General features: G+C 38.8%; 2 protein-coding genes across 5 annotated transcripts; one reads left to right on the top strand and one right to left on the bottom strand.

The window, feature by feature from the left end:
• Nucleotides 1-2104: 2104 nt before the first annotated feature.
• Nucleotides 2105-16454, bottom strand: slc5a6b (solute carrier family 5 member 6). Of its 4 annotated transcripts, none has more exons than XM_085144069.1 (17): nucleotides 16333-16454; nucleotides 16127-16180; nucleotides 14378-14837; nucleotides 14228-14293; nucleotides 13303-13354; nucleotides 13123-13190; nucleotides 12714-12868; nucleotides 11645-11785; nucleotides 11177-11306; nucleotides 10694-10782; nucleotides 9165-9277; nucleotides 8992-9062; nucleotides 8827-8913; nucleotides 8599-8750; nucleotides 8418-8524; nucleotides 8211-8332; nucleotides 2105-6137 (listed from the first exon to the last, which is right to left on the bottom strand). In XM_085144069.1, the coding sequence occupies exons 3-17, from the start codon at nucleotides 14723-14725 to the stop codon at nucleotides 6000-6002; spliced, it is 1839 nt and encodes a 612-aa protein (XP_085000195.1). In that variant the 5' UTR covers nucleotides 14726-14837; nucleotides 16127-16180; nucleotides 16333-16454; the 3' UTR covers nucleotides 2105-5999. The 4 variants fall into 4 exon arrangements, with proteins under 4 accessions (XP_085000195.1, XP_085000196.1, XP_085000197.1 ...); XM_085144070.1 differs by having other exon boundaries at nucleotides 16127-16198; nucleotides 16333-16442; XM_085144073.1 differs by having other exon boundaries at nucleotides 6004-6137; nucleotides 8414-8524.
• On the top strand, nucleotides 15978-19456 carry cenpo (centromere protein O). Its single transcript, XM_085144080.1, has 7 exons — nucleotides 15978-16101; nucleotides 16405-16536; nucleotides 16724-16875; nucleotides 17357-17507; nucleotides 17663-17934; nucleotides 18399-18558; nucleotides 18974-19456. The coding sequence occupies exons 1-7, from the start codon at nucleotides 16059-16061 to the stop codon at nucleotides 19081-19083; spliced, it is 1020 nt and encodes a 339-aa protein (XP_085000206.1). The 5' UTR covers nucleotides 15978-16058; the 3' UTR covers nucleotides 19084-19456.

Below are 19456 nucleotides of genomic sequence, written 5' to 3'. Positions count from 1 at the left end.
CAAATGAGATTTAGGAGCAACTGACAACTCTTTCTAGGCAGGGTGAACCGATAAAGAGTTCACAGCTAAACACATATTACAGGAAATCTACTTGGAGAGTTATGGTATCTAACTCTTATTATTTGATTTTAAATAATTAGCCTCAAATTTGATTTTTAGATTAAACATATGCAGTGACTTGACATCGCATTCAATTATATTTTCACAGGTGATTTAATATAGAGGAGTTCAACTGAGTTCAATTCCACCATCAGGCCGGGGTCTTTCTGTGTGGTGTTTGAGTGGGTTCTCCACGGTACTTCGGCTTCCTCCCAAAGACATGCAGGTGGGGTTGGAAACACTAAACTGCCCATAGGTGTGAATACGGGAGTGAATGTGAGTGCGATTGGTTGTCTCTGTCTATGTGTTAGCCCTGCGACAGACTGGCGACCTGTCCAGGGTGTACCCTGCCTCTCCCCCTAATACAGCTGGGATAGGCTGCAGTGCTCCCCACGACCCTGAAAAGTGGATGGATGTGTTACATACAAATAACTCATGTTCGATGAAAATTACTTATTAAACAGAATGAATGAAAAAAAATTACTTTTAGCTTTCAGTCGTTTCTATTCTGATAACACTGTAGTAGTAGCGTAATAATATATTTCTAAAATAATATTTTCATTCATCATTCATCAGCTTAACAATCTGGATATTATTTAAACCGATGACTTATCAGTTGGTTAAAAGAAAAAAGATGAAGTGAAACTTCCTTGTTTATCTTTAAAAAAAAAGGACATCCAGAATAAAAGCTGCTTTCTCCCATACTTGATGTGAACATGCAAAACATTTCTTTTAGTTTGAATGTTGTAGAGAAGTCTAAATCTAACCAGCTACAACCGAAAACATGTGCATGAAGGGAGACTAAGTCAAAAAAAAAAAAAAATAGCACATTCAAAATGTACAAGAGTAAAAAGTGTCTAAAAGCATAAATGATAATATTTTGTGACTTGAATACATGATTGGAATGTAGATCTTTACATTGACAACATTTTAATGATGTAACTAGCTGGAAAACAGCTCATATATTTAAATCCTAATACTGTTGGTGTTTTTCTGTCCAATGATTTATTATATACATTGTACGGTACAGGCAAGTTAAGAAAAAATCAAATTGCTTTAAGGAAAGTATGATATTATATTAATACAACTAACTCAGTACGATGTTTGAGTAAGTTTGAAAAATGTCTAATCATTTAAACACCAAGCCTATAGTTTTAATGCAAGCTAATTATAAATAACACTAGTTGTAAATTTGGACAGGGACTCAATTTTTGTCACTTTGCCTCTACACACCACCCCAGTGGATTTTAAATCAAACAATCAATATGCAATTGAAGTGTCGACTTCCAACTTTAATTCAGGAAGTTTAACAAAAGTAATCAACTGTTTTCGAATTAAATACAATTTAAACACAGTCCTCCAACTACATTATACTGATCTTCATGTGTGAAACTTGTGTAGGGCCCGCTGAAATTTGCAACTGCAAAAATAAAATAAAAACTTAGGAAAACAAAAACAAAACAAAACCCAAAAGGTTGATTCTGTTCATCTGGATGTCGTAACGTTTTCAGTGGGAGAAACGTTTCGTCACTCATCCAAATGACTTCTTCAGCCTCAGCTGACTGCAGGTTTCCCCAACCTTATAAACAGTACGTTGCATAATGACTGAAACTAGCACCACTGAATGAACAATGGGCTGACATTGTTCACTCAGTGGTGCTAGTTTCAGTCATATCGACTAGTTTCACTGACTTTTTGAACATGTCAAACATAAGGAATCATTTGCGCTTCCTAACACTGAGACTGGGATGATTGTGTAGCTCTGGGTCAATTCCTTTTACAAAGTGTTGTGTTTACTTTAATATTTACTCTAAACTTACCTAAACCTAGTATTAGAGGATAAAAATCAAATAAACAATTTCAATAATATAAAAAACTAAACTTTAAACATTTTCTTAAAACTTACAGAAACAAATCTATTCAAAACTACAGACAAAAAAACGAATAAAAAAGTCAAAACATAAAACTACAAAAACTAATGAAAACAACACAAAAGACAACAATGTAACTATAAAATCTTTAATTCTCTTTAGAAAATTTTGTACTATTTCGGTCAAGTAATAATCAAACATTCTTAACAGACAAGGCTGTATCTTTTCAATTCAATTCAATTCAATTCAATTTTATTTATATAGCGCCAAATCACAACAAATGTCGCCTCAAGGCGATTCATAGATACAGAGAAAAGCCCAACAATCATATGACCCCCTATGAGCAAGCACTTTGGCGACAGTGGGAAGGAAAAACTCCCTTTTAACAGGAAGAAACCTCCGGCAGAACCAGGCTCAGGGAGGGGCGGCCATCTGCTGCGACCGGTTGGGGTGAGAGAAGGAAGACAGGATAAAGACATGCTGTGGAAGAGAGACAGAGATTAATAACAGATACGATTCAATACAGAGAGGTCTGTTAATACATAGTGAGTGAGAAAGGTGACTGGAAAGGAAAAACTCAATGCATCATGGGAATCCCCCGGCAGCCTACATCTATTGCAGCATAACTAAGGGAGGATTCAGGGTCACCTGGTCCAGCCCTAACTATATGCTTTAGCAAAAAGGAAGGTTTTAAGCCTAATCTTAAAAGTAGAGATAGTGTCTGTCTCCTGAATCCAAACTGGAAGCTGGTTCCACAGAAGAGGGGCCTGAAAACTGAAGGCTCTCCCTCCCATTCTACTTTTAAATACTCTAGGAACAACAAGTAGGCCTGCAGAGCGGGAGCGAAGTGCTCTAATAGGGTGATATGGTACTACAAGGTCATTAAGATAAGATGGGGCCTGATTATTTAAGACCTTGTATGTGAGGAGCAGGATTTTGAATTCAATTCTGGATTTAACAGGAAGCCAATGAAGGGAAGCCAAAACAGGAGAAATATGCTCTCTCCTTCTAGTCCCTGTCAGTACTCTTGCTGCAGCATTTTGGATTAACTGAAGGGTTTTCAGTGAGTTTTTTGGACATCCTGATAATAATGAATTGCAGTAGTCCAGCCTGGAAGTAATAAATGCATGAACTAGTTTTTCAGCGTCACTCTGAGACAGGATATTTCTAATTTTAGAGATGTTGCGCAAATGGAAGAACGCAGTCTTACATATTTGTTTAATATGTGCGTTGAAGGACATATCCTGGTCAAAAATGACTCCAAGGTTCCTCACAGTGTTACTGGAGGCCAAGGTAATGCCATCCAGAGTAAGAATCTGGTTAGATACCATATTTCTAAGCTTTTCAGCGCCGAGTACAATGACCTCAGTTTTATCTGAGTTAAGAAGCAGAAAGTTAGTGGCCATCCAAGTCTTTATGTCTTTAAGACATTCCTGCAGTTTAACTAATTGGTGTGTGTTATCTGGCTTCATGGACAGATAGAGCTGGGTGTCATCTGCATAGCAGTGAAAATGTATGCTATGTCTTCTAATGATGCTGCCTAGGGGAAGCATGTATAATGTAAACAGAATTGGTCCTAGCACCGAACCCTGTGGAACTCCATAATTAACCTCAGTGTGTGAAGAGGACTCTCCATTTACATGCACAAATTGGAGTCTATTAGATAGATATGATACAAACCACTGCAGTGCAATACCTGTAATACCTACAGCATGTTCTAATCGCTCTAATAGAATATTATGGTCAACAGTATCGAATGCTGCACTAAGGTCAAGAAGGACAAGCACAGAGATGAGTCCACTGTCAGAGGCCATAAGAAGATCATTTGTAACCTTCAATAAAGCTGTTTCTGTGCTGTGATGAACTCTGAAACCTGACTGAAACTCTTCAAATAAACCATTCCTCTGCAGATGATCTGTTAGCTGTTTGACAACTACTCTTTCAAGGATTTTTGATATGAAAGGAAGGTTGGAGATTGGCCTATAATTAGCTAAGACTGCTGGGTCTAGAGATGGCTTTTTGAGTAAAGGTTTAACTGCAGCCACCTTGAAGGCCTGTGGTACATAGCCGATTATTAGAGATAGGTTGATCATATATAAGATCGAAGAATTAATCAATGGCAGGACTTCTTTGAGCAGTTTTGTAGGAATGGGGTCTAAAAGACACGTTGATGGTTTGGAGGAAGTAATTATTGAAGTTAACTCAGAAAGATCGATTGGAAAAAAAGAGTCTAACTTAACATCAATGGAACTAAGAGTAGCTGTAGATAATATTACATCTGTGGGATGATTATTGGTAATTTTTTCTCTAATGATAAAAATTTTATTTGTGAAGAAGTTCATGAAGTCATCACTAGTTAACGTTAAAGGGATGGTTGGCTCAACAGAGCTCTGACTTTTTGTCAGCCTGGCTACAGTGCTGAAGAGAAACCTGGGGTTGTTCTTATTTTCTTCAATCAGTGATGAGTAGTAAGCTGTTCTGGCTTCGCGGAGGGCTTTCTTATAAAGCAACAAACTATTTCTCCAGGCTAAATGATGATCCTCTAAATTTGTGACACGCCATTTCCTCTCCAGATTACGAGTCATCTGCTTTAGGGTACGTGTTTGAGAATTATACCACGGGGTCAGGTACTTCTGATTAGAGACCTTAGTTTTCACTGGAGCTACAGTATCCAGAGTCGTACGTAGTGAGGAGGTGAAATTATTAACAAGATAATCGACCTCTGTTGGGGTAGCGTTCAGATAGCTGCTCTGCTCTGTGTTGGTACAGGGCATTGACGATGATAACAGTGGCTGGATTATATTCTTAAACTTAGTTACAGCGCTTTCAGAAAGACATCTACTTTGATAAAGTCCACTCTCCACTGCTGCGTAATCAATTATTGTAAATGTAAATGTTATCAAGAAATGATCAGACAGGAGAGGGTTTTCAGGAAACACTGTTAAATGTTCAGTTTCTATGCCATATGTTAAAACAAGATCTAGAGTGTGATTAAAGTGGTGGGTGGGTTCTTTTACATTTTGAGAGAAACCAATTGAGTCTAACAACAGATTAAATGCCATGTTGAGGCTGTCATTTTTAGCATCTACATGGATGTTAAAATCACCCACAATAATTATTTTATCTGAGCTCAGAACTAAATTAGATATAAAGTCTGAGAAATCAGACAGAAACTCTGTGTAAGGCCCAGGTGGACGATAGATGATAACAAGTAAGACTGGTTTCTGAGTTTCACAGCTGGGGTGGACAATTTCACAGCTGGGGTGGACATCTTTTCACAGGACCATTTTTAAAACAGACACAGTAATGCTAAACAGTCATCAAGTACAAAGAAAACATCACCGTAAAATATGTTTACTTCTTTTCCTCTTATGTCAAGCTCCCAACATATCAATTTTGACATATATCAGCATAGTTCAGCTTTTTAACATGTACTCAAGGAAAACCTTCCAGAAAGCAGCTAACAATTTGTCTGTTATTCTTCACCCTACTTGCTGCAGTTTTTTATACTGTTTCAATAAGAGATGCTCTAATCTAACATGGCCAAAAAATAATGAGGTTGGCATATGTGCAAAGTTTCGGTGTGAAAGTTGCCTCTATAGTCTTTGCTCATTTATGTCAAGGTGAGAGTGGGTATTCCTAAGATAATCATCTCAGGGACTCAGCTTTGGCTCTGCTGTTTGCGAGGGGCCCTCAATCCGAATAAACCTGCTTAATGGAAGAAAAGCTAAAACGGATGTTTAACCGAGGAGCTGCCTCAGGGCCTAGTACAAGGTCAATTTGTCAGCTGCATTCACATAAAGCTGACAAGTATTGTATGTAAGTAAGACATAACTGACTCAGACACTGACAGGTTCAGCTTTTGACATAAATAGAAAAACAAACAAACAAAAAATTCTGATGTTAAATGTTGAAAAATTTGTAGCTTTGAATGCTGCAGGCATCAATCTAATGTGGACGATATTCACAACTTCTACATGTAAATTTTTAGAGGGAGCTGAATAGAGCTTCTTGTGACAGACGTCGACGTCACACTGCGGTTTCATACTCTACAAAAGTCTCGGGAAGAAAACTTTCCCTCTCTTCCAGTGATGATCTATCTTCTTGTGGGAATGCCAGTCCATTACCTTCTTTGTGTTGTGAAGGTTGCCTCTGTGGTGCTGCAAGCTATATGTATATTTTTTTTAATTTAAAAAGATAAAAACACACATAAGAAACTGATTTTATCAAATATTCATACCTGTGAAAAAGCAGCAAATATTTAACAGTGATCATTTTGATTATAAACACCATGTTAGTTAGCATGCTGACATTATGCTAAGTGCTACTGGCAGCAACTCCCTTATTCACAAGGGGTCTCCACAGAAGGTAGCTTTACATGTTCAATTTGGTATTTTATGCCAGAGATCCTTTCTGATACAGCCCCAAAGGGGGATCAAACCAGGGATGTTTCACATACTGCTACTGCTGTATTTTGTGCTACACATTTCCATAAACTGTTAGAATGACTGACTGCTGCCAACTTCTGAATTTTGACTCTAAATGATGCAGAGTAAATACGAACAAAATGCAAGCAAGCATACATAATATTTAGTCTAATTTTGGGAAAAAAGGGGAAGCAGCATTATATTCAGTGGTGCCTGAAGATGTTTACGGATAATCCCTCCCACTGCCTCCATATCCAACGCTCTCTCATCTCCAACATAAGAAAAAATGTCTCTGAGACCAGATTTTTACTCCTGCAAGAATACAACCTCTGACAAATCAGTTAGGATAAATTACTTATAATAAAGATAAATGAAGTCACCCAGTCCTGAATCCTTTTAAGCCCTCGGAAATAGGTGAATGCACCCCTTTCAGTTTTAGTCTAAAAAGAACTATGAGTTTCTTACATAGCCCTGACTGATATGAGGATTCCTTACACAAGACTGAAATATTCTTGATTAGAGTCTCTCTGATTATCTGATTAGTCTAACTGTTCCAATTGTTACTTTAAAACCAGAGGCTTTTCAGGTTGTAGCACCTACATTTTGCAATAGCCTTCATCAGCCTGTCAGGTCAGCTCAATAAAAATTAGTTTTAAATGACTGCATGACTGAACAATCTGCAATTTGCAGTGTTAATCCTGGCGATTAGCAGTCAGTTAATAAATAAATCTAATCCGCAGGTTCATACATATTACTACTGGATGAGTTAATTTTTCATGTACTGCAGCCTGGCATTGCTTCTAGCGACGGCATATAGATATTTGCTCAATAATAAGAAAATAATTACATCCATGGCCTGCAAGCACATTCAACTCATCCTTTTTCGCTTTCAACTCTGCAATGGGTTCATGATGCAGATGTGAAGTTGTGGTCGCACTACTGCTTCTGTGCACTTTGTATATGGACACTTTCTGTATTTTACAGGGTTAGAGTAAAATGTTAATATGTGGCACTATCAGAGATGGAAAAAGATGCAAAGAAAGACAGGACAAGAAAGATTATTTTCAAAGGCAAGCACTGCTTAGAAAGTGAAATTTACATGCTTGGAATTTTAAAGTGTATATGTAATGTTGTAACTAACTTTACATTTTTTTGAGTCAGATATATATAAATAAATGATGTGTTGCTGAATTACAATTTCTTGCACAATGAACTGAAGTACACTAATTCTGTGTTATACAAAGACTGGATGAAAATATCAGGAAATTTAGGACAGGCTAAACTGGTTAGTTTGGAGTCATGTGTTAAAGTTTACTGTGCTGGACTGTTTACATCTAGGGTAGCTGACACGAATGTATATTCAAAGTGACAATGCTGATTAGATTCACTGAATTGTACCTTTCTTATTGGAAAGGTCTAGGTGTTGGAAATTAGTTATAAAGCTTGTGTAACAGTTACTAATATCATGCAGAATTTGGTTGGCTAAAAAGGGCAGAAAGAGCAAAACAAATTATTCTGACTTATTTCTAAATAATTTAGTTTCCCATGCTGCACCACTACGCCCAATCTTATTGTTCCCCACCTGCCAAATCCCACTTTAGCCGCCTGCAAATCATGATCCTGAAAAGAGGCCCTTGAAAAAAGTCCCGCTCTTCCAAATTCTAGTAAACATTTCAAAACATCATCTCTGTGTCACCGGGGTTACACAGTTGTACCACCATCTTTACTTAATGCTTTACTATTATTCTACTGCAAATACATTATATATAAATGTTGCAAGGTTCTTTGCTATTAAATCGATCATTTCACTCACCGTTTGTCCCAGTGGAGTCACACAGCAGAGCTTCTTCTTCAGGTGTTCAGGTAGAAAACAAAAAAGTTTTCCTAACAAGGGATAGAGTGTTCCTGGCATCACATCTTCTTCCTTTGTTGGGCCTAAGAAACATAATTAAGAATTTCTAATAAAAATTTTATAAAGAAAAGCTATGGACAATAAAGATATGCATAAGAACTCACCTACCTGTGAGAAAGCTGATAATCAGGCCTATTAAAATGACTGTAGTGCAGTTAAAGCCACTGTACCACATGTAGGACAGGGAGTAAAATCTCTTGAGTCCAGAGGGTTGGCTGAAGAACAAAGAGATGCTTAAGGAGATGATCAATGAGGAGAGGTCACAGTGTGCAGCCGGAGTGATCCGTACCTCAGAGTGGTATTGTTGAACGCTGTCTGAATAGCAATAGTCGCATTGGCGCCGCATTCCACTGGTAGAGGTCTTGTGCTACGAGTGAGGATGCTTCCAATGCTGAGCCAGAAAGCCACAACCAGTCCTGCACACAGACCTACCAGAGCTCCCTGGAAACAATTACCAAAATAAGTTAATAAATAAATAAACAGCATTATTGTGAGTTTACGTTAGAAGTCAACTTACGATGGAGTTGGCCCACGGGAAGAACATCCCGAGACAAAACAGACCAAGAATAGGACCACCAACCATGCCGAAGATTTTCAAAGCCACCTAACGTTAAATATGATAAACAATCGGTCCAAACATAGAAGTATGTTGATTATAAAGTTATAACTGGTGCGATCTTACCTGTAAAACCGAATCACCCATGAGGTGAGTGAGATATGCCATGGCCAGGCAGAGCAGTCCATAGGACATAGCTTATTAAGGAGACACAAGTATAAACTTTAGGGTCAAAGCATCATTTTCAATTCACTGCTTTAATTCACAAATTGCAACATTTAAAGCTTCAGAGAGCAGACCTAAAACTTTGGACAGCAGGGTTGCTCTCGCCTCTGTCATGGCAGGATATTGCGGTTTGATGAGGTCTTCCATTGTTACAGTAGCTAAAGAGTTGAAGGCCGACGATATGGTGCTAAACAAGAAAAGGAAAAAAGGACGTGTAACTTTAAAATGCAAATTTAAAGCATGTTTCACCTCTTGGATTCTAGTTAGCAAATCATTACAGCAATAAGAGTTGATGTAAAAGATAAACAACCACAGTTACCACCTTGTATTATTGGCCTGTACCAAGTCTTATCTTTGAGTCCAGGTGAACTTTGGTAACAAATTTGAGGAAATGCTCTTATTAATTCTCTTCAAGAGATAAAGAGAATGGAACAGTGTTTCAACTCCACAACAGAGCTATAAAGCAAGCTCCACATAAACAGTCAGGTTCTCTTTATGTTTACTCGCTTGACAAAACCTACAATTCCTATCAGAGATAACACCTAACACAACAGTGGTTATTATTATTATTTTTTTGTACACACAAATATGTGACATCTGCGCGTTAGAGCTCTGAAACTTTCATGTTGATGCATTTAAAAGATCAAAATTATGCAGTGTGTTCAGTTCTGAGTCAGTAAAATGGTCACCGGGAGAGTTTGTCACAAGATCAAAGTAAAAGTCACTAAAAGTCACATCTGTAGGTAAAATGACCTACAAATGAAACACAAACATTTACATATTTTCTGTATCACCAACTTAATAAATGTAAATTCCAGTGGCAATGAGACTAGCAGCTGTAAAATTATAGCCACGGTTTGTGCTGCTGTAACTTTATAGCTAAGCTTAAACTGGTGGCGTTACTAAGCTACATCTCTACAGGTAAAACTGGTTCCTTAAGCACTGAATCTATACAACACTTAAAGATTCTGTAAATAATAGAAATAGTGAAAATGAGTCACTTCCAATTGTGAACATAACCTGTTCCAGCCCAGGTTAGCTGTTCAACAGAAGTTGTTATGGTGATCTAACCTGAAAAGAGAGCCACCTTTATGGTATTCTTCATGACAAATAGCCTACAAATGTAGCAGGTTATTCACACTGGAATGTATGACTTTAGACTCAGCATAGCACACTAATCCATTAATCTTGGTTCATAGTACACCCCCCAGGTTCACTCTGTGTGTGTGTGTGTATAGGAGCAGTACCTGTGCCCCACTGACAGTGAAACTGCTCACAAAGATCAGCACAGCCACAAATTACAGCAAAAAAAAAAAAAAAAAAAAAAGAATCTTTTTTTTGTCTCTTCACTTTTAATGAGAGTGAAAAACCTGCTTTTCTTTTGGAAATATGAGTTAAAATGTTTCCTATTTTAACAAAGATGCATGTAAACATCATGCAATGTTGGGGTCGTGGACAATTATTGAAAATGTGTCCATACGTGACGATGAGTTGATAATGCAGGTATCATGACAAGCCTAAAGCTGAGTGATGAAATACTGTGGAAAGAGGATTGGTAGTAAAATTTATTCTGTCTCTGCAGAAACTGTGGAAAGTCCCGTACCTGAGGGCTGCACTGAATAAACAAGCAATGAAGAGTCCAGGCAGCCCAGGCAGACCGTGCAGCATATCCATCACAAAATATATCACCATCTGTGGGAAACAAACTATAGACATATCTTCCTGGTACCTTCAGTTCGATTTGCATAAATGTATCATTTGCCAGGAACAAAACACATATTGTATCATCTCTGACGTCCAAAACACTAGAGAGACATGAGTCGAATGTAATGAAAGGTATCACTATAAAATATGCAAATACCAATGCTGTAATTTTTGTGCTCTCAGGGGAACTTTATTTAATTAGGCATGAATATTTTTGATCATTCTTCATATTTCACTTCAGATTTTGTTCACTCCAGAAAAGAGTATGACAGTTATGCAATATTCATCCTGGATGGATGGATGGATGGATGGATGGATGGATGGATGGATGGATGGATGGATGGGGAACACTATAAACATTACACAGTACAGTGCAACTCACTGCATCCCGTGAAGAACTGGCCAGCTTGTCAGAGTGGTCCTCTCCACAGTAACGTGCGAACATGACCAGCCCCATCACACAACTTAGAGCCAGAGCCAGCTGCAGGGAGGGAAAAACCATGTAGCAAGACCTGCAGGAGGTTGGGAACATAATAAGGTGCTAACTTTGAAGTCAGCTTCGTGTCATTTTCTTTTTATTTCACTCATCCTTTTTGCAGATGTTTTTTTCATGTTTTTTTGGAGCACCCTCCTTTAAACTTGCAGGGCAGAGTGGCTAACACATAGAGCTAATCTAACAGCCACAGGATTTAATAAAGCACATGAATACATACAAGCTAGCTTGAAATAAAATATTTAGAGGCTCATCTACTGTCTCCTTCCATCTCTGTTGTGTCATGAATAACTGTAGAACATATTATCAGTATGAATTCACAAGAATCTTTGCTTTAATATCAAAGCCACTGCTTACCTGACAGCCTCTTTCTCTGTGCGTGAGCTGAGGTATCTTTGGACCTGAGCCTGGTTCACACCATACAGGGACAGCATGAGGAAGACCCCACCAACCCCAAGAGTCCAGAAGGTGTGTCTCTCTGTCGGATCTGGGTTTAGACTGTATCACAGGTGAGAGAGAGAGAGATGTGGTTTAAAGACTATATCTTATGAAATCAAATGCATGGACCGGAGCTCTTTCCAACAAGCCTCCATGTAGAGTAAACTTGCAACAGCAGGTAATGATTCCAAATATACTATTTGAAGAATACAGTCCTGGGTTAATTTAATAAAAAAGGCAATAGGTGACAAAACCTTTCTTAAAACTGCAGAAACAAAGATTTGCAAGTACTAAATATTGAAGAGAAACACATTCAAGCTAGATTTGATTTATTTTTTTCCTCCCTCTACTAAATAAGTGGAGGTTTTAATGCCACCTGCAGTACTATAACCTGCATTTATCTTGTAGGATAGGTGAAGGATTGTTTTTCGTTTGTAAGACTGTCTGCAAACATTTTTTCAGATTTTCCGCATCCATGTAAATCCAACCGCTACTTTGCTGAAGTAGCCTCAGGTGCCAACAGACACATTTTTACAGCTCCCGTGGAGCCAGGTGATATTGGTTTCCATCTGCCAGTCAATGTTTAGAATGCAGATAAATTTTAATAACCAAATGCAAACCTAATTTCTCACCAGAAAAACCGCACTGTGGTTTTTAAATGTACGAGCTATAACAAAAAGAAGCGTTAGATTTCAGAGTGCTTTAATTCTGCAGCTGTTCAAAAGAAGGAAGTTTCGTGTGGTTGCCGGTGCGAAAAATAACGACAGCTTTATTAGAGTGTGCGATGTATTTGACTATCATCTGGATATATATGCAGTGTATTTTATTTTTCCCCCCATCTTTATCTGCATGCAACTAATGTGTGCTCAGTGTTGTACACCCCAGAAAGCTTTCAGTATCAAATATCATGCCCCTTGCCTGCATATTTTACATATTCATAGGAAAACTCTACAAAGAGTCGTTTCCATTAAGCAAACTTCAAACGCACTCGAGACCAGAGATGCGGTTTCCCTCCCAGACTTTCCTCCAAACATCAGCCACTCCTCCAGTCTTCTGCACTCCCACCACAATGACAGCCAGCTGCCCTGCAAACATCACAACAGTCTGAAAGACGTCTGTCCAGATGACGGCCTTCAAACCACCCTGAGACAAAAAGGCACGTGTGAATCAAGAAGTATTCAACTGCTACTCAAAAATAAAGACCCTACTAAAAAATATTTATGGGTATTTTTTGCAGGTTTTTTGTCAGTTCTTGCAAGTTATTTTTATAGAGTAGCAAAGGCAGTGTTGACAGAAGAGCAAGTCATTCCTATCAGGTTAAGCTCAATGAAATCACCCTCAATTTATTCAAACCCCTTGTAGAAGGCTGTGCAAACTGAGCCTGTGATGTAACTCACCAGTGTTGTGTACAACGTGCACACTAGTCCAGTGGCCAGCACTGTTCCCCATAGTTCAAACCCAGTGACTGCAAAAACAGAGACAGAGAGCAACCCACTGAACTACAAGAATTATTTAGTTAAATTCAATGAGAAAGTTAAAAAAAAAGAAAAAGAAAAAGATAAATAACCTCTTCTTACCTGCATTCAGTGCAAAGGCAGGAGTATACACACAAACTCCCATATAGATAACCTGCAGTCAGGTAAAAAGAAAATGTCAGCTTCATAGAAAAACCTTTGAACTTTAAGGCCTTTATATTATTGAATGCACTAAAGCGGTCCACTAAATGTGCAAAGTGACATTAAGTTTATTCTCCTTATAGCTGAGAGTAAAAAAGATAATATTTACACTGCTTTATTATATCTGCTTAAAATAAAACTAGAGCTGGTACAACATGACATAGCTACTGGGTATCAGTCTTCCTCTTCTCCTTCTTCTTCTGCCTGCTCCCTTTAAAGGTCGCCACAGTGGATCATCTGCCTCCATCTCACACTATCTCTAACATCCTCCTCTGTCACACCAACCCTCTGTATGTCCTCCTTCAGTACATCCATAATCTTTTCTGTGGTCTTCCTCCTTTCTTCCTGCCTGGCAGTTCCACCATCAACATCTTTTGTCCAGCACATCCACTATCGCTTCTCTGCACACGTCCAAACCATCTCAACCTTGTCTTAACTTTGTCTCCAAACTGCTCAATCTAACCTGTTCCTCTGATGTAGTTATTTCTAATCTTGCCACTTTTGGCCCCTCTCAGTGAAAATATTAACATCTTCAACTCCACCATCTCCAGCTCCATTAAACTTGTCCACCTTCTCTAACCCTGTCATTTACAGTTATTCTGTCTTGCTTTTTACCAGTTGTACAGAATACCATTATTATAAAATGTTATGTTACATTAAAAAACAAAACTTAATAGGTTACACAAGGGATGTTATTTATATTTTACTCCTGTGAGAAAGACAGTAGTGATATTATATTTGTAGCTGTGGTATTTGAATATCAAATATTGGGAAAAAACCTTGCATCCGCACATCCTGTGTTATCGCACTGCAGTGCTGCACTCACCATTTGAAAGATGAAGGTCAAAGTTCCACATATGCGTACTGCTTTGCTGAAGCGCAGCTCAAGATACTGTGAAACAAAGCAGCATAAGAAATCTAAAGATAAGCTCGCTTTAACTGAGTACTGGTGAAAAATGAAAATGCTTCGGCAAACCTGATAAGCGCTTGAGACGCGCAGTCTGTAAAACACTGGAATGAAAATGTGAGCTGGAATGAAGAGGCCCAGGATGTAGGCGCAGCCGATGAACCAGTACTGAGTGCCGTGCGTGTAGATCTCTGCTGGTACGCCAATGATAGCCACGGCCGACTGGAACGAGGCAATGAGCGAGAGGGAAACGGGGAGGCAGCCCATGCTTCTGTCTGCCATTAAGAACTCTTGAGTCGTGCGCTGACGCCCACCAGACAGAGCGTAGTACAGCCCGATGCCCATAGAGGCAGCGAGTAAGACGGCAAATATCACATAGTCTATAACCGTGAAGAACTTCTGGTCGGACGGGTCCATCTTGATTGTCTCCTGGCTGCAGTTTGAGAAGATTGTGTGCTTCTTCACACACACGGTCAGAAAAATAGGAAACGTCCTTGTTCACACCCATCAGTCATAACAGTCCAAAAACCTTGAAGGAAACAAAAAAAGTTGAATAAATATGCATGTGGGCTGGCTGTTGAAGGTTGGTGCTTTGAATCCTGGGCAAGATACTAAACTCACGTTGCTCTCTGATGCATCCATTGGAGTATAAATGTCAGACAGAAAGCACTTAAGCATTAAAAAGTGCTTGTATGAAAGGGTGTGAATGGGCGAGTGCTCAGATTAGAAAAGCGCTATTTAAGAACCTGTCTATTTATCATTTGCATGTGAGGTGATCTGCTCAGATATCCAGAGTTATTATTTATATTATGAAATATTATTCTATTCAGCCCTTTTCTGCTTATACAATTTAAAAACAACAACAACAACTTTGCAAAAGCGGGAGAAGAAACACATCTGCACACAGCTGATTTCCTTGTGCTTTTCTTAGACATTTGTGCTCCTGCTCAGACAAACAGATTCAGCACTGAGTCTGTTGTCACTAAACTGTAATGCTTGCATCAAAGCACCGCTGCTACATGAGAATATCACCAATCTGTGCAATGTAAAGCAGACAAACTGAAGTCACGTAACCTCTCACTATGTCAACTTTTCCCTGCTTGTGCTGATCCAAAAATAATGTCAGCTGTTTTGGAAAGGGGGAGGTTCCTTGCTCCTGAGCTACAGCAGGAACAAGTCACTGTGAGTTTTCAAGGTCAACGACATCAAACGTTTAAACAAGCGCTTCCAGCTGTGGCGAAGAGGGGTTAAAAGGTAATTTTAAAAAGTGTTTTCCTATCAGAATATACAGCCAATAAAAATATTTCAGTGGAATGTATTATAAATTCACACGGATGCAGTATTTTTAAATTGACTGCTTAACTAAATCAAGCAAAATTACCTAGAAGATTGTTTTCAAAACATTTGGGGGGGGGGGGGGGGGGGGGGGGGGTTTAGCATTACAAATAGGTGTCACCCAAGGTGGCATCCTCGTGTATCTTGTTTTGATTTCCTTCCACATTAAAACGGACTGAAGGTTGAAATCCTTTCATCTGGCCGGGAGCCAGATTAGGTATTAATATACTGTAAAAATCTCTGCTGATCAATTAATTGATCATTTTGCCTCAAACCCAACAAAGGAGGCGCACAAAATACAACAAGGTCACAAAAGCCTCGCTGTACTATGGCAAAGCATGATGCAGGATTTTAAAAGTGACTTTATCTGCATAACTTGACTGGGTATGAAGGAAATGGCCCTAATCAAGACAGCATGATGTGTGAGAGGAAACAGTGTGCTAGCGGAGACAGAACAGGTACAACAGCATTGAGCAGGGTTACCTTTACAGGGCACTGTGGGTATCCGGGTGAGTGTAACCGTCACCATGCCTTTCACTGAGACGTTCAAGAGCACTGCGTTAGTTAAAACTTGATGAGGAAGGTATTTCCATGAATGAAATCACGACTTTATGAAAATCAGGGGTTGTATTTTCAAATAAACTGTTTAAACGTATGCTATGTTGAAAAAAGGACTTGAACACACTTACCATGCTAATCTGTCGCTCCATTGCTCCATGTGATCGCAAACTGTTTTTAATTTTCTTCCGGGGTTGGAGAAGTGGGCGGTGTGGTGACGCAACAGCCGCCAAAATCAAAAACTTGCAAGAGGAGTGGACGTTTACATCGGATCAAGTACGTACAGAAAAATAAAGAAAAAGACTCGGGAAACATGGAGGGAGCACCTGCGAAAGGTACCTCGGAGCGAGAGCTTTTAACTAGCTTAGCGACACCGCAAGCTAGCTTATAAAGAACATTGTTGTGATGCAAAGTTCGTTAGCCTGCTAATGCTATGAGCTAATGTTTATTAGCCCAACAATACAACAGTAAAACATTCGTTTGTGTCCTTTAGAAGTTAGTAAATGTGTGCTTTATCCTCAGGTGTTTTGAGTCACTTGAGTCTGCTGGAAGTTAAAGCCAGGAGTCGTAAAACTCAGCTTCAGCAGCAGAGTCGTGTGATGGAGCTGAAGGCTAAAGTTGAAGCACTGAAGACCCAGAGAGAGCAGCTGAAGGCACAGATACAGACACACCAGGTTTGGGGACTCATGGTGGTAGAAGCTAACTTCGCGGACAAATATTTACGCAAAACACGTGATAAACTTATACAATTATAAGCCGTATTTATATTCATAAAATATACCGTTTATAGTAGGATTACATTGAAATCTTTATCAAGATATAGCAGTTTATGTTAGTGTTTTTCTTAAATACTACAGTAGAGTACTCATCCTTACCTGACCATTTTCAGAAGAATATTGTATTTCTTTGTTAAGCCATTTAACACTGATCTATAAATCATTCCAGCATAAAGAAGGTACACAACTCGAGAGATGAACCACTGTCTGACAGGCATAAAATAGTATTTTTTGATTGGGATTCAGATCCTGATTGTTTACTTAGGTGTGAGAAAGCAGTGATAAACCAACTGATTTCATATTCATATGATGCTCACATTTGAACTGGGTCTGAAACGTTACATCACTTTCACATGCTGGTTGCACTTTCCTGTTACAGGACCTCCAGAAACTGAGGTTGGCTATGGACAAACAGTGTGCAGATGAAGAAGAGGAGAACATGGATGAAGAGTCGGAGAACTCAAAACTTTTGCAGCTCATGGCCAGACACACTCAGCTGAAAGATCTTCTACATGCTCATCACCTCATAGGTATCAGCCTAACTGCAGTATTATTTCCTCTGGTTCAGTGTCACCTGGAGATGTTTTCACTGACTTTTTCCAGTGTGTCTCAGACTTCAGATCTTTATTGGCCTGTTTTAATCCTCTCTTTTTTCCTGCTCTGTTTTATTTGCTGATATCATCAGGCGGGTATGACATCATAAAGACTCGCAAGGGGAAAGGAGCATGCATATCTATCGCAACGGCCTATGAGAACGTCTTCTTAGACACCTTTAACCTGGAGATTGATCTGAAGCCAACTGTAAAGATTAGTCGCCACAACATCCCTCCCTTTATTCCCCTAAACAACCTTGCTGAGCAGAACAACATGCAAACAGACCTGAGGGTGTTTCTGGACACCCTCAGCCAACATCTCAACGCCTTTGCTGGTCGCAAGCAGCAGCTGAAGCTTGTTAAGGTGCCAGATTTCACTTTTTTAAATTATATTTCAACATATCCCTCAGTAGCTGTGGCATCGCCCAATTAATGTTGACTCCATCATGTTCTGCGTTCTGGGTGGGCAAAGCCATCTGTTGCAGGACTCCATGTTTAAGTGGCTGAAGATTTTTTTTAAAACATATCTCTGGCTGGACGTTTGGGCTTGTTCTACTACAGAATTAATTTACACTTTGATTAAATTATGAATATAACAATCAAAAGTACCCTAAACAGTTGCACACTTCTTTTTATGAAACCTGTAGCTTTGTTGGGGAGCAACAGAAACTGTGGAGTTTTGTTCCATTCATAGATTTTGAAAGCCAAGAACCCATTAATGTTAAGCACAAACTATTTATGGCCTTTAAAGCACAAAACAGTTTTGTATTTATTGCTATTTGTTTTAAAACAATATCAAATTGACCCTGTTTTGCTTTTTGTTTATAGGAAAAACATAAGTCGATTGAGGTGATGGAGAGTAATGTTTTATGTTCACTACTGGTGCTGTTACTCACTGTGCCGAGAGAAAAGACAGCTGTGCTCTGCACACTGGACTACACGGACCACACCAGATGTCTCCCCACACGAGTCCATCTTGAAAGTGAAGGTAGGAGTTTCACATTCATTTTTGTTTTAAATACATACTCAGTCCCATTCCCACAGGCGTATGATGCAACATGCTTTTACGAACATTTGTGGAAGTAATGGTCATTGTAAAGCGGTCACTGAATTGCAAAAAGGAAGCTTGTGAAATCCTAGATATTCAACCATCAGCTGCAAGAATATTACTGCAAAAGTGGAAGTGTTCAGGAGCCACAAGAGGTCAGCCACAAACGGTTCATGAAGTGACAGGACTGTTTCAGTGGCTGAGCAGACTTTTGCTGTAATGCGACCCGATACTTTTGTCCATTTAATAGATGTAGAAAGTCTGTTTACAAACATGTGATGTTGTTGTTAAAGAAATTCATAAAACTTAAATATGGTAATGTTGTTTAATGTTGATTTCCTTTTGTTTGTTGCAGACAAACAGCTTCCCGATTCTCCACAGTGGAAGAAAAACTGCACCTTACTTATGGAGACTCCTGTGCACAAAGCTTTAATAACCATGAAGAAAATGGGAAGCATTGTTTAATTTATTCATTAATATGTATTAAATGAGTTTTGCTGTTGCATTTTGCTAAAAGAGTAATGTACTTACTCATTTTTCATTTTTGTTTTTAAGGTATTAAATTGTAAGAAAGTGAAGTTTCCAAATGTTCAAGCAAAAAGTCTTAAAATTCAGGCAATAAAAGTCATATTCGTGATGTGATCACTGCTTTTTGTCCCTGTCTCTATATACATGGTCTGTAAATACTGTCTGATGTTGCTATTAACTTGTGTGTAACATCAACCTGCCAGAGGGTCTACAGATGGAAATTAGGCTATAATCTGGCATAGTTACATTTGTTAAAATCTTCAATAATATGTATTGTCCCTCTTTCTAATAAAGAAAGGAAAAACATCAA

Source organism: Neolamprologus multifasciatus, chromosome 19 (assembly GCF_963576455.1).
Source record: "Neolamprologus multifasciatus chromosome 19, fNeoMul1.2, whole genome shotgun sequence".
NCBI lineage: Eukaryota > Metazoa > Chordata > Actinopteri > Cichliformes > Cichlidae > Neolamprologus > Neolamprologus multifasciatus.
This window is presented reverse-complemented; position numbering and strand designations above follow the sequence as displayed.

Bases quoted from the DNA above. Each gene is read 5' to 3' on its own strand.
- slc5a6b (XM_085144069.1), bottom strand. From the start codon at position 14,725: ATGGACCCGTCCGACCAGAAGTTCTTCACGGTTATAGACTATGTGATA. The intron at 11,307-11,644 runs GTAAGCAGTGGC...AACCTCCTGCAG, and splicing joins ACAGAGAAAGAGGCTGTCAG to GTCTTGCTACATGGTTTTTC. The intron at 8,333-8,417 runs GTAGGTGAGTTC...TATGTTTCTTAG, and splicing joins GATTATCAGCTTTCTCACAG to GCCCAACAAAGGAAGAAGAT.
- cenpo (XM_085144080.1), top strand. From the start codon at position 16,059: ATGATGTGTGAGAGGAAACAGTGTGCTAGCGGAGACAGAACAG. The intron at 16,102-16,404 runs GTACAACAGCAT...GGGTTGGAGAAG, and splicing joins TGCTAGCGGAGACAGAACAG to TGGGCGGTGTGGTGACGCAA. The intron at 16,537-16,723 runs GTACCTCGGAGC...CTTTATCCTCAG, and splicing joins GGAGGGAGCACCTGCGAAAG to GTGTTTTGAGTCACTTGAGT.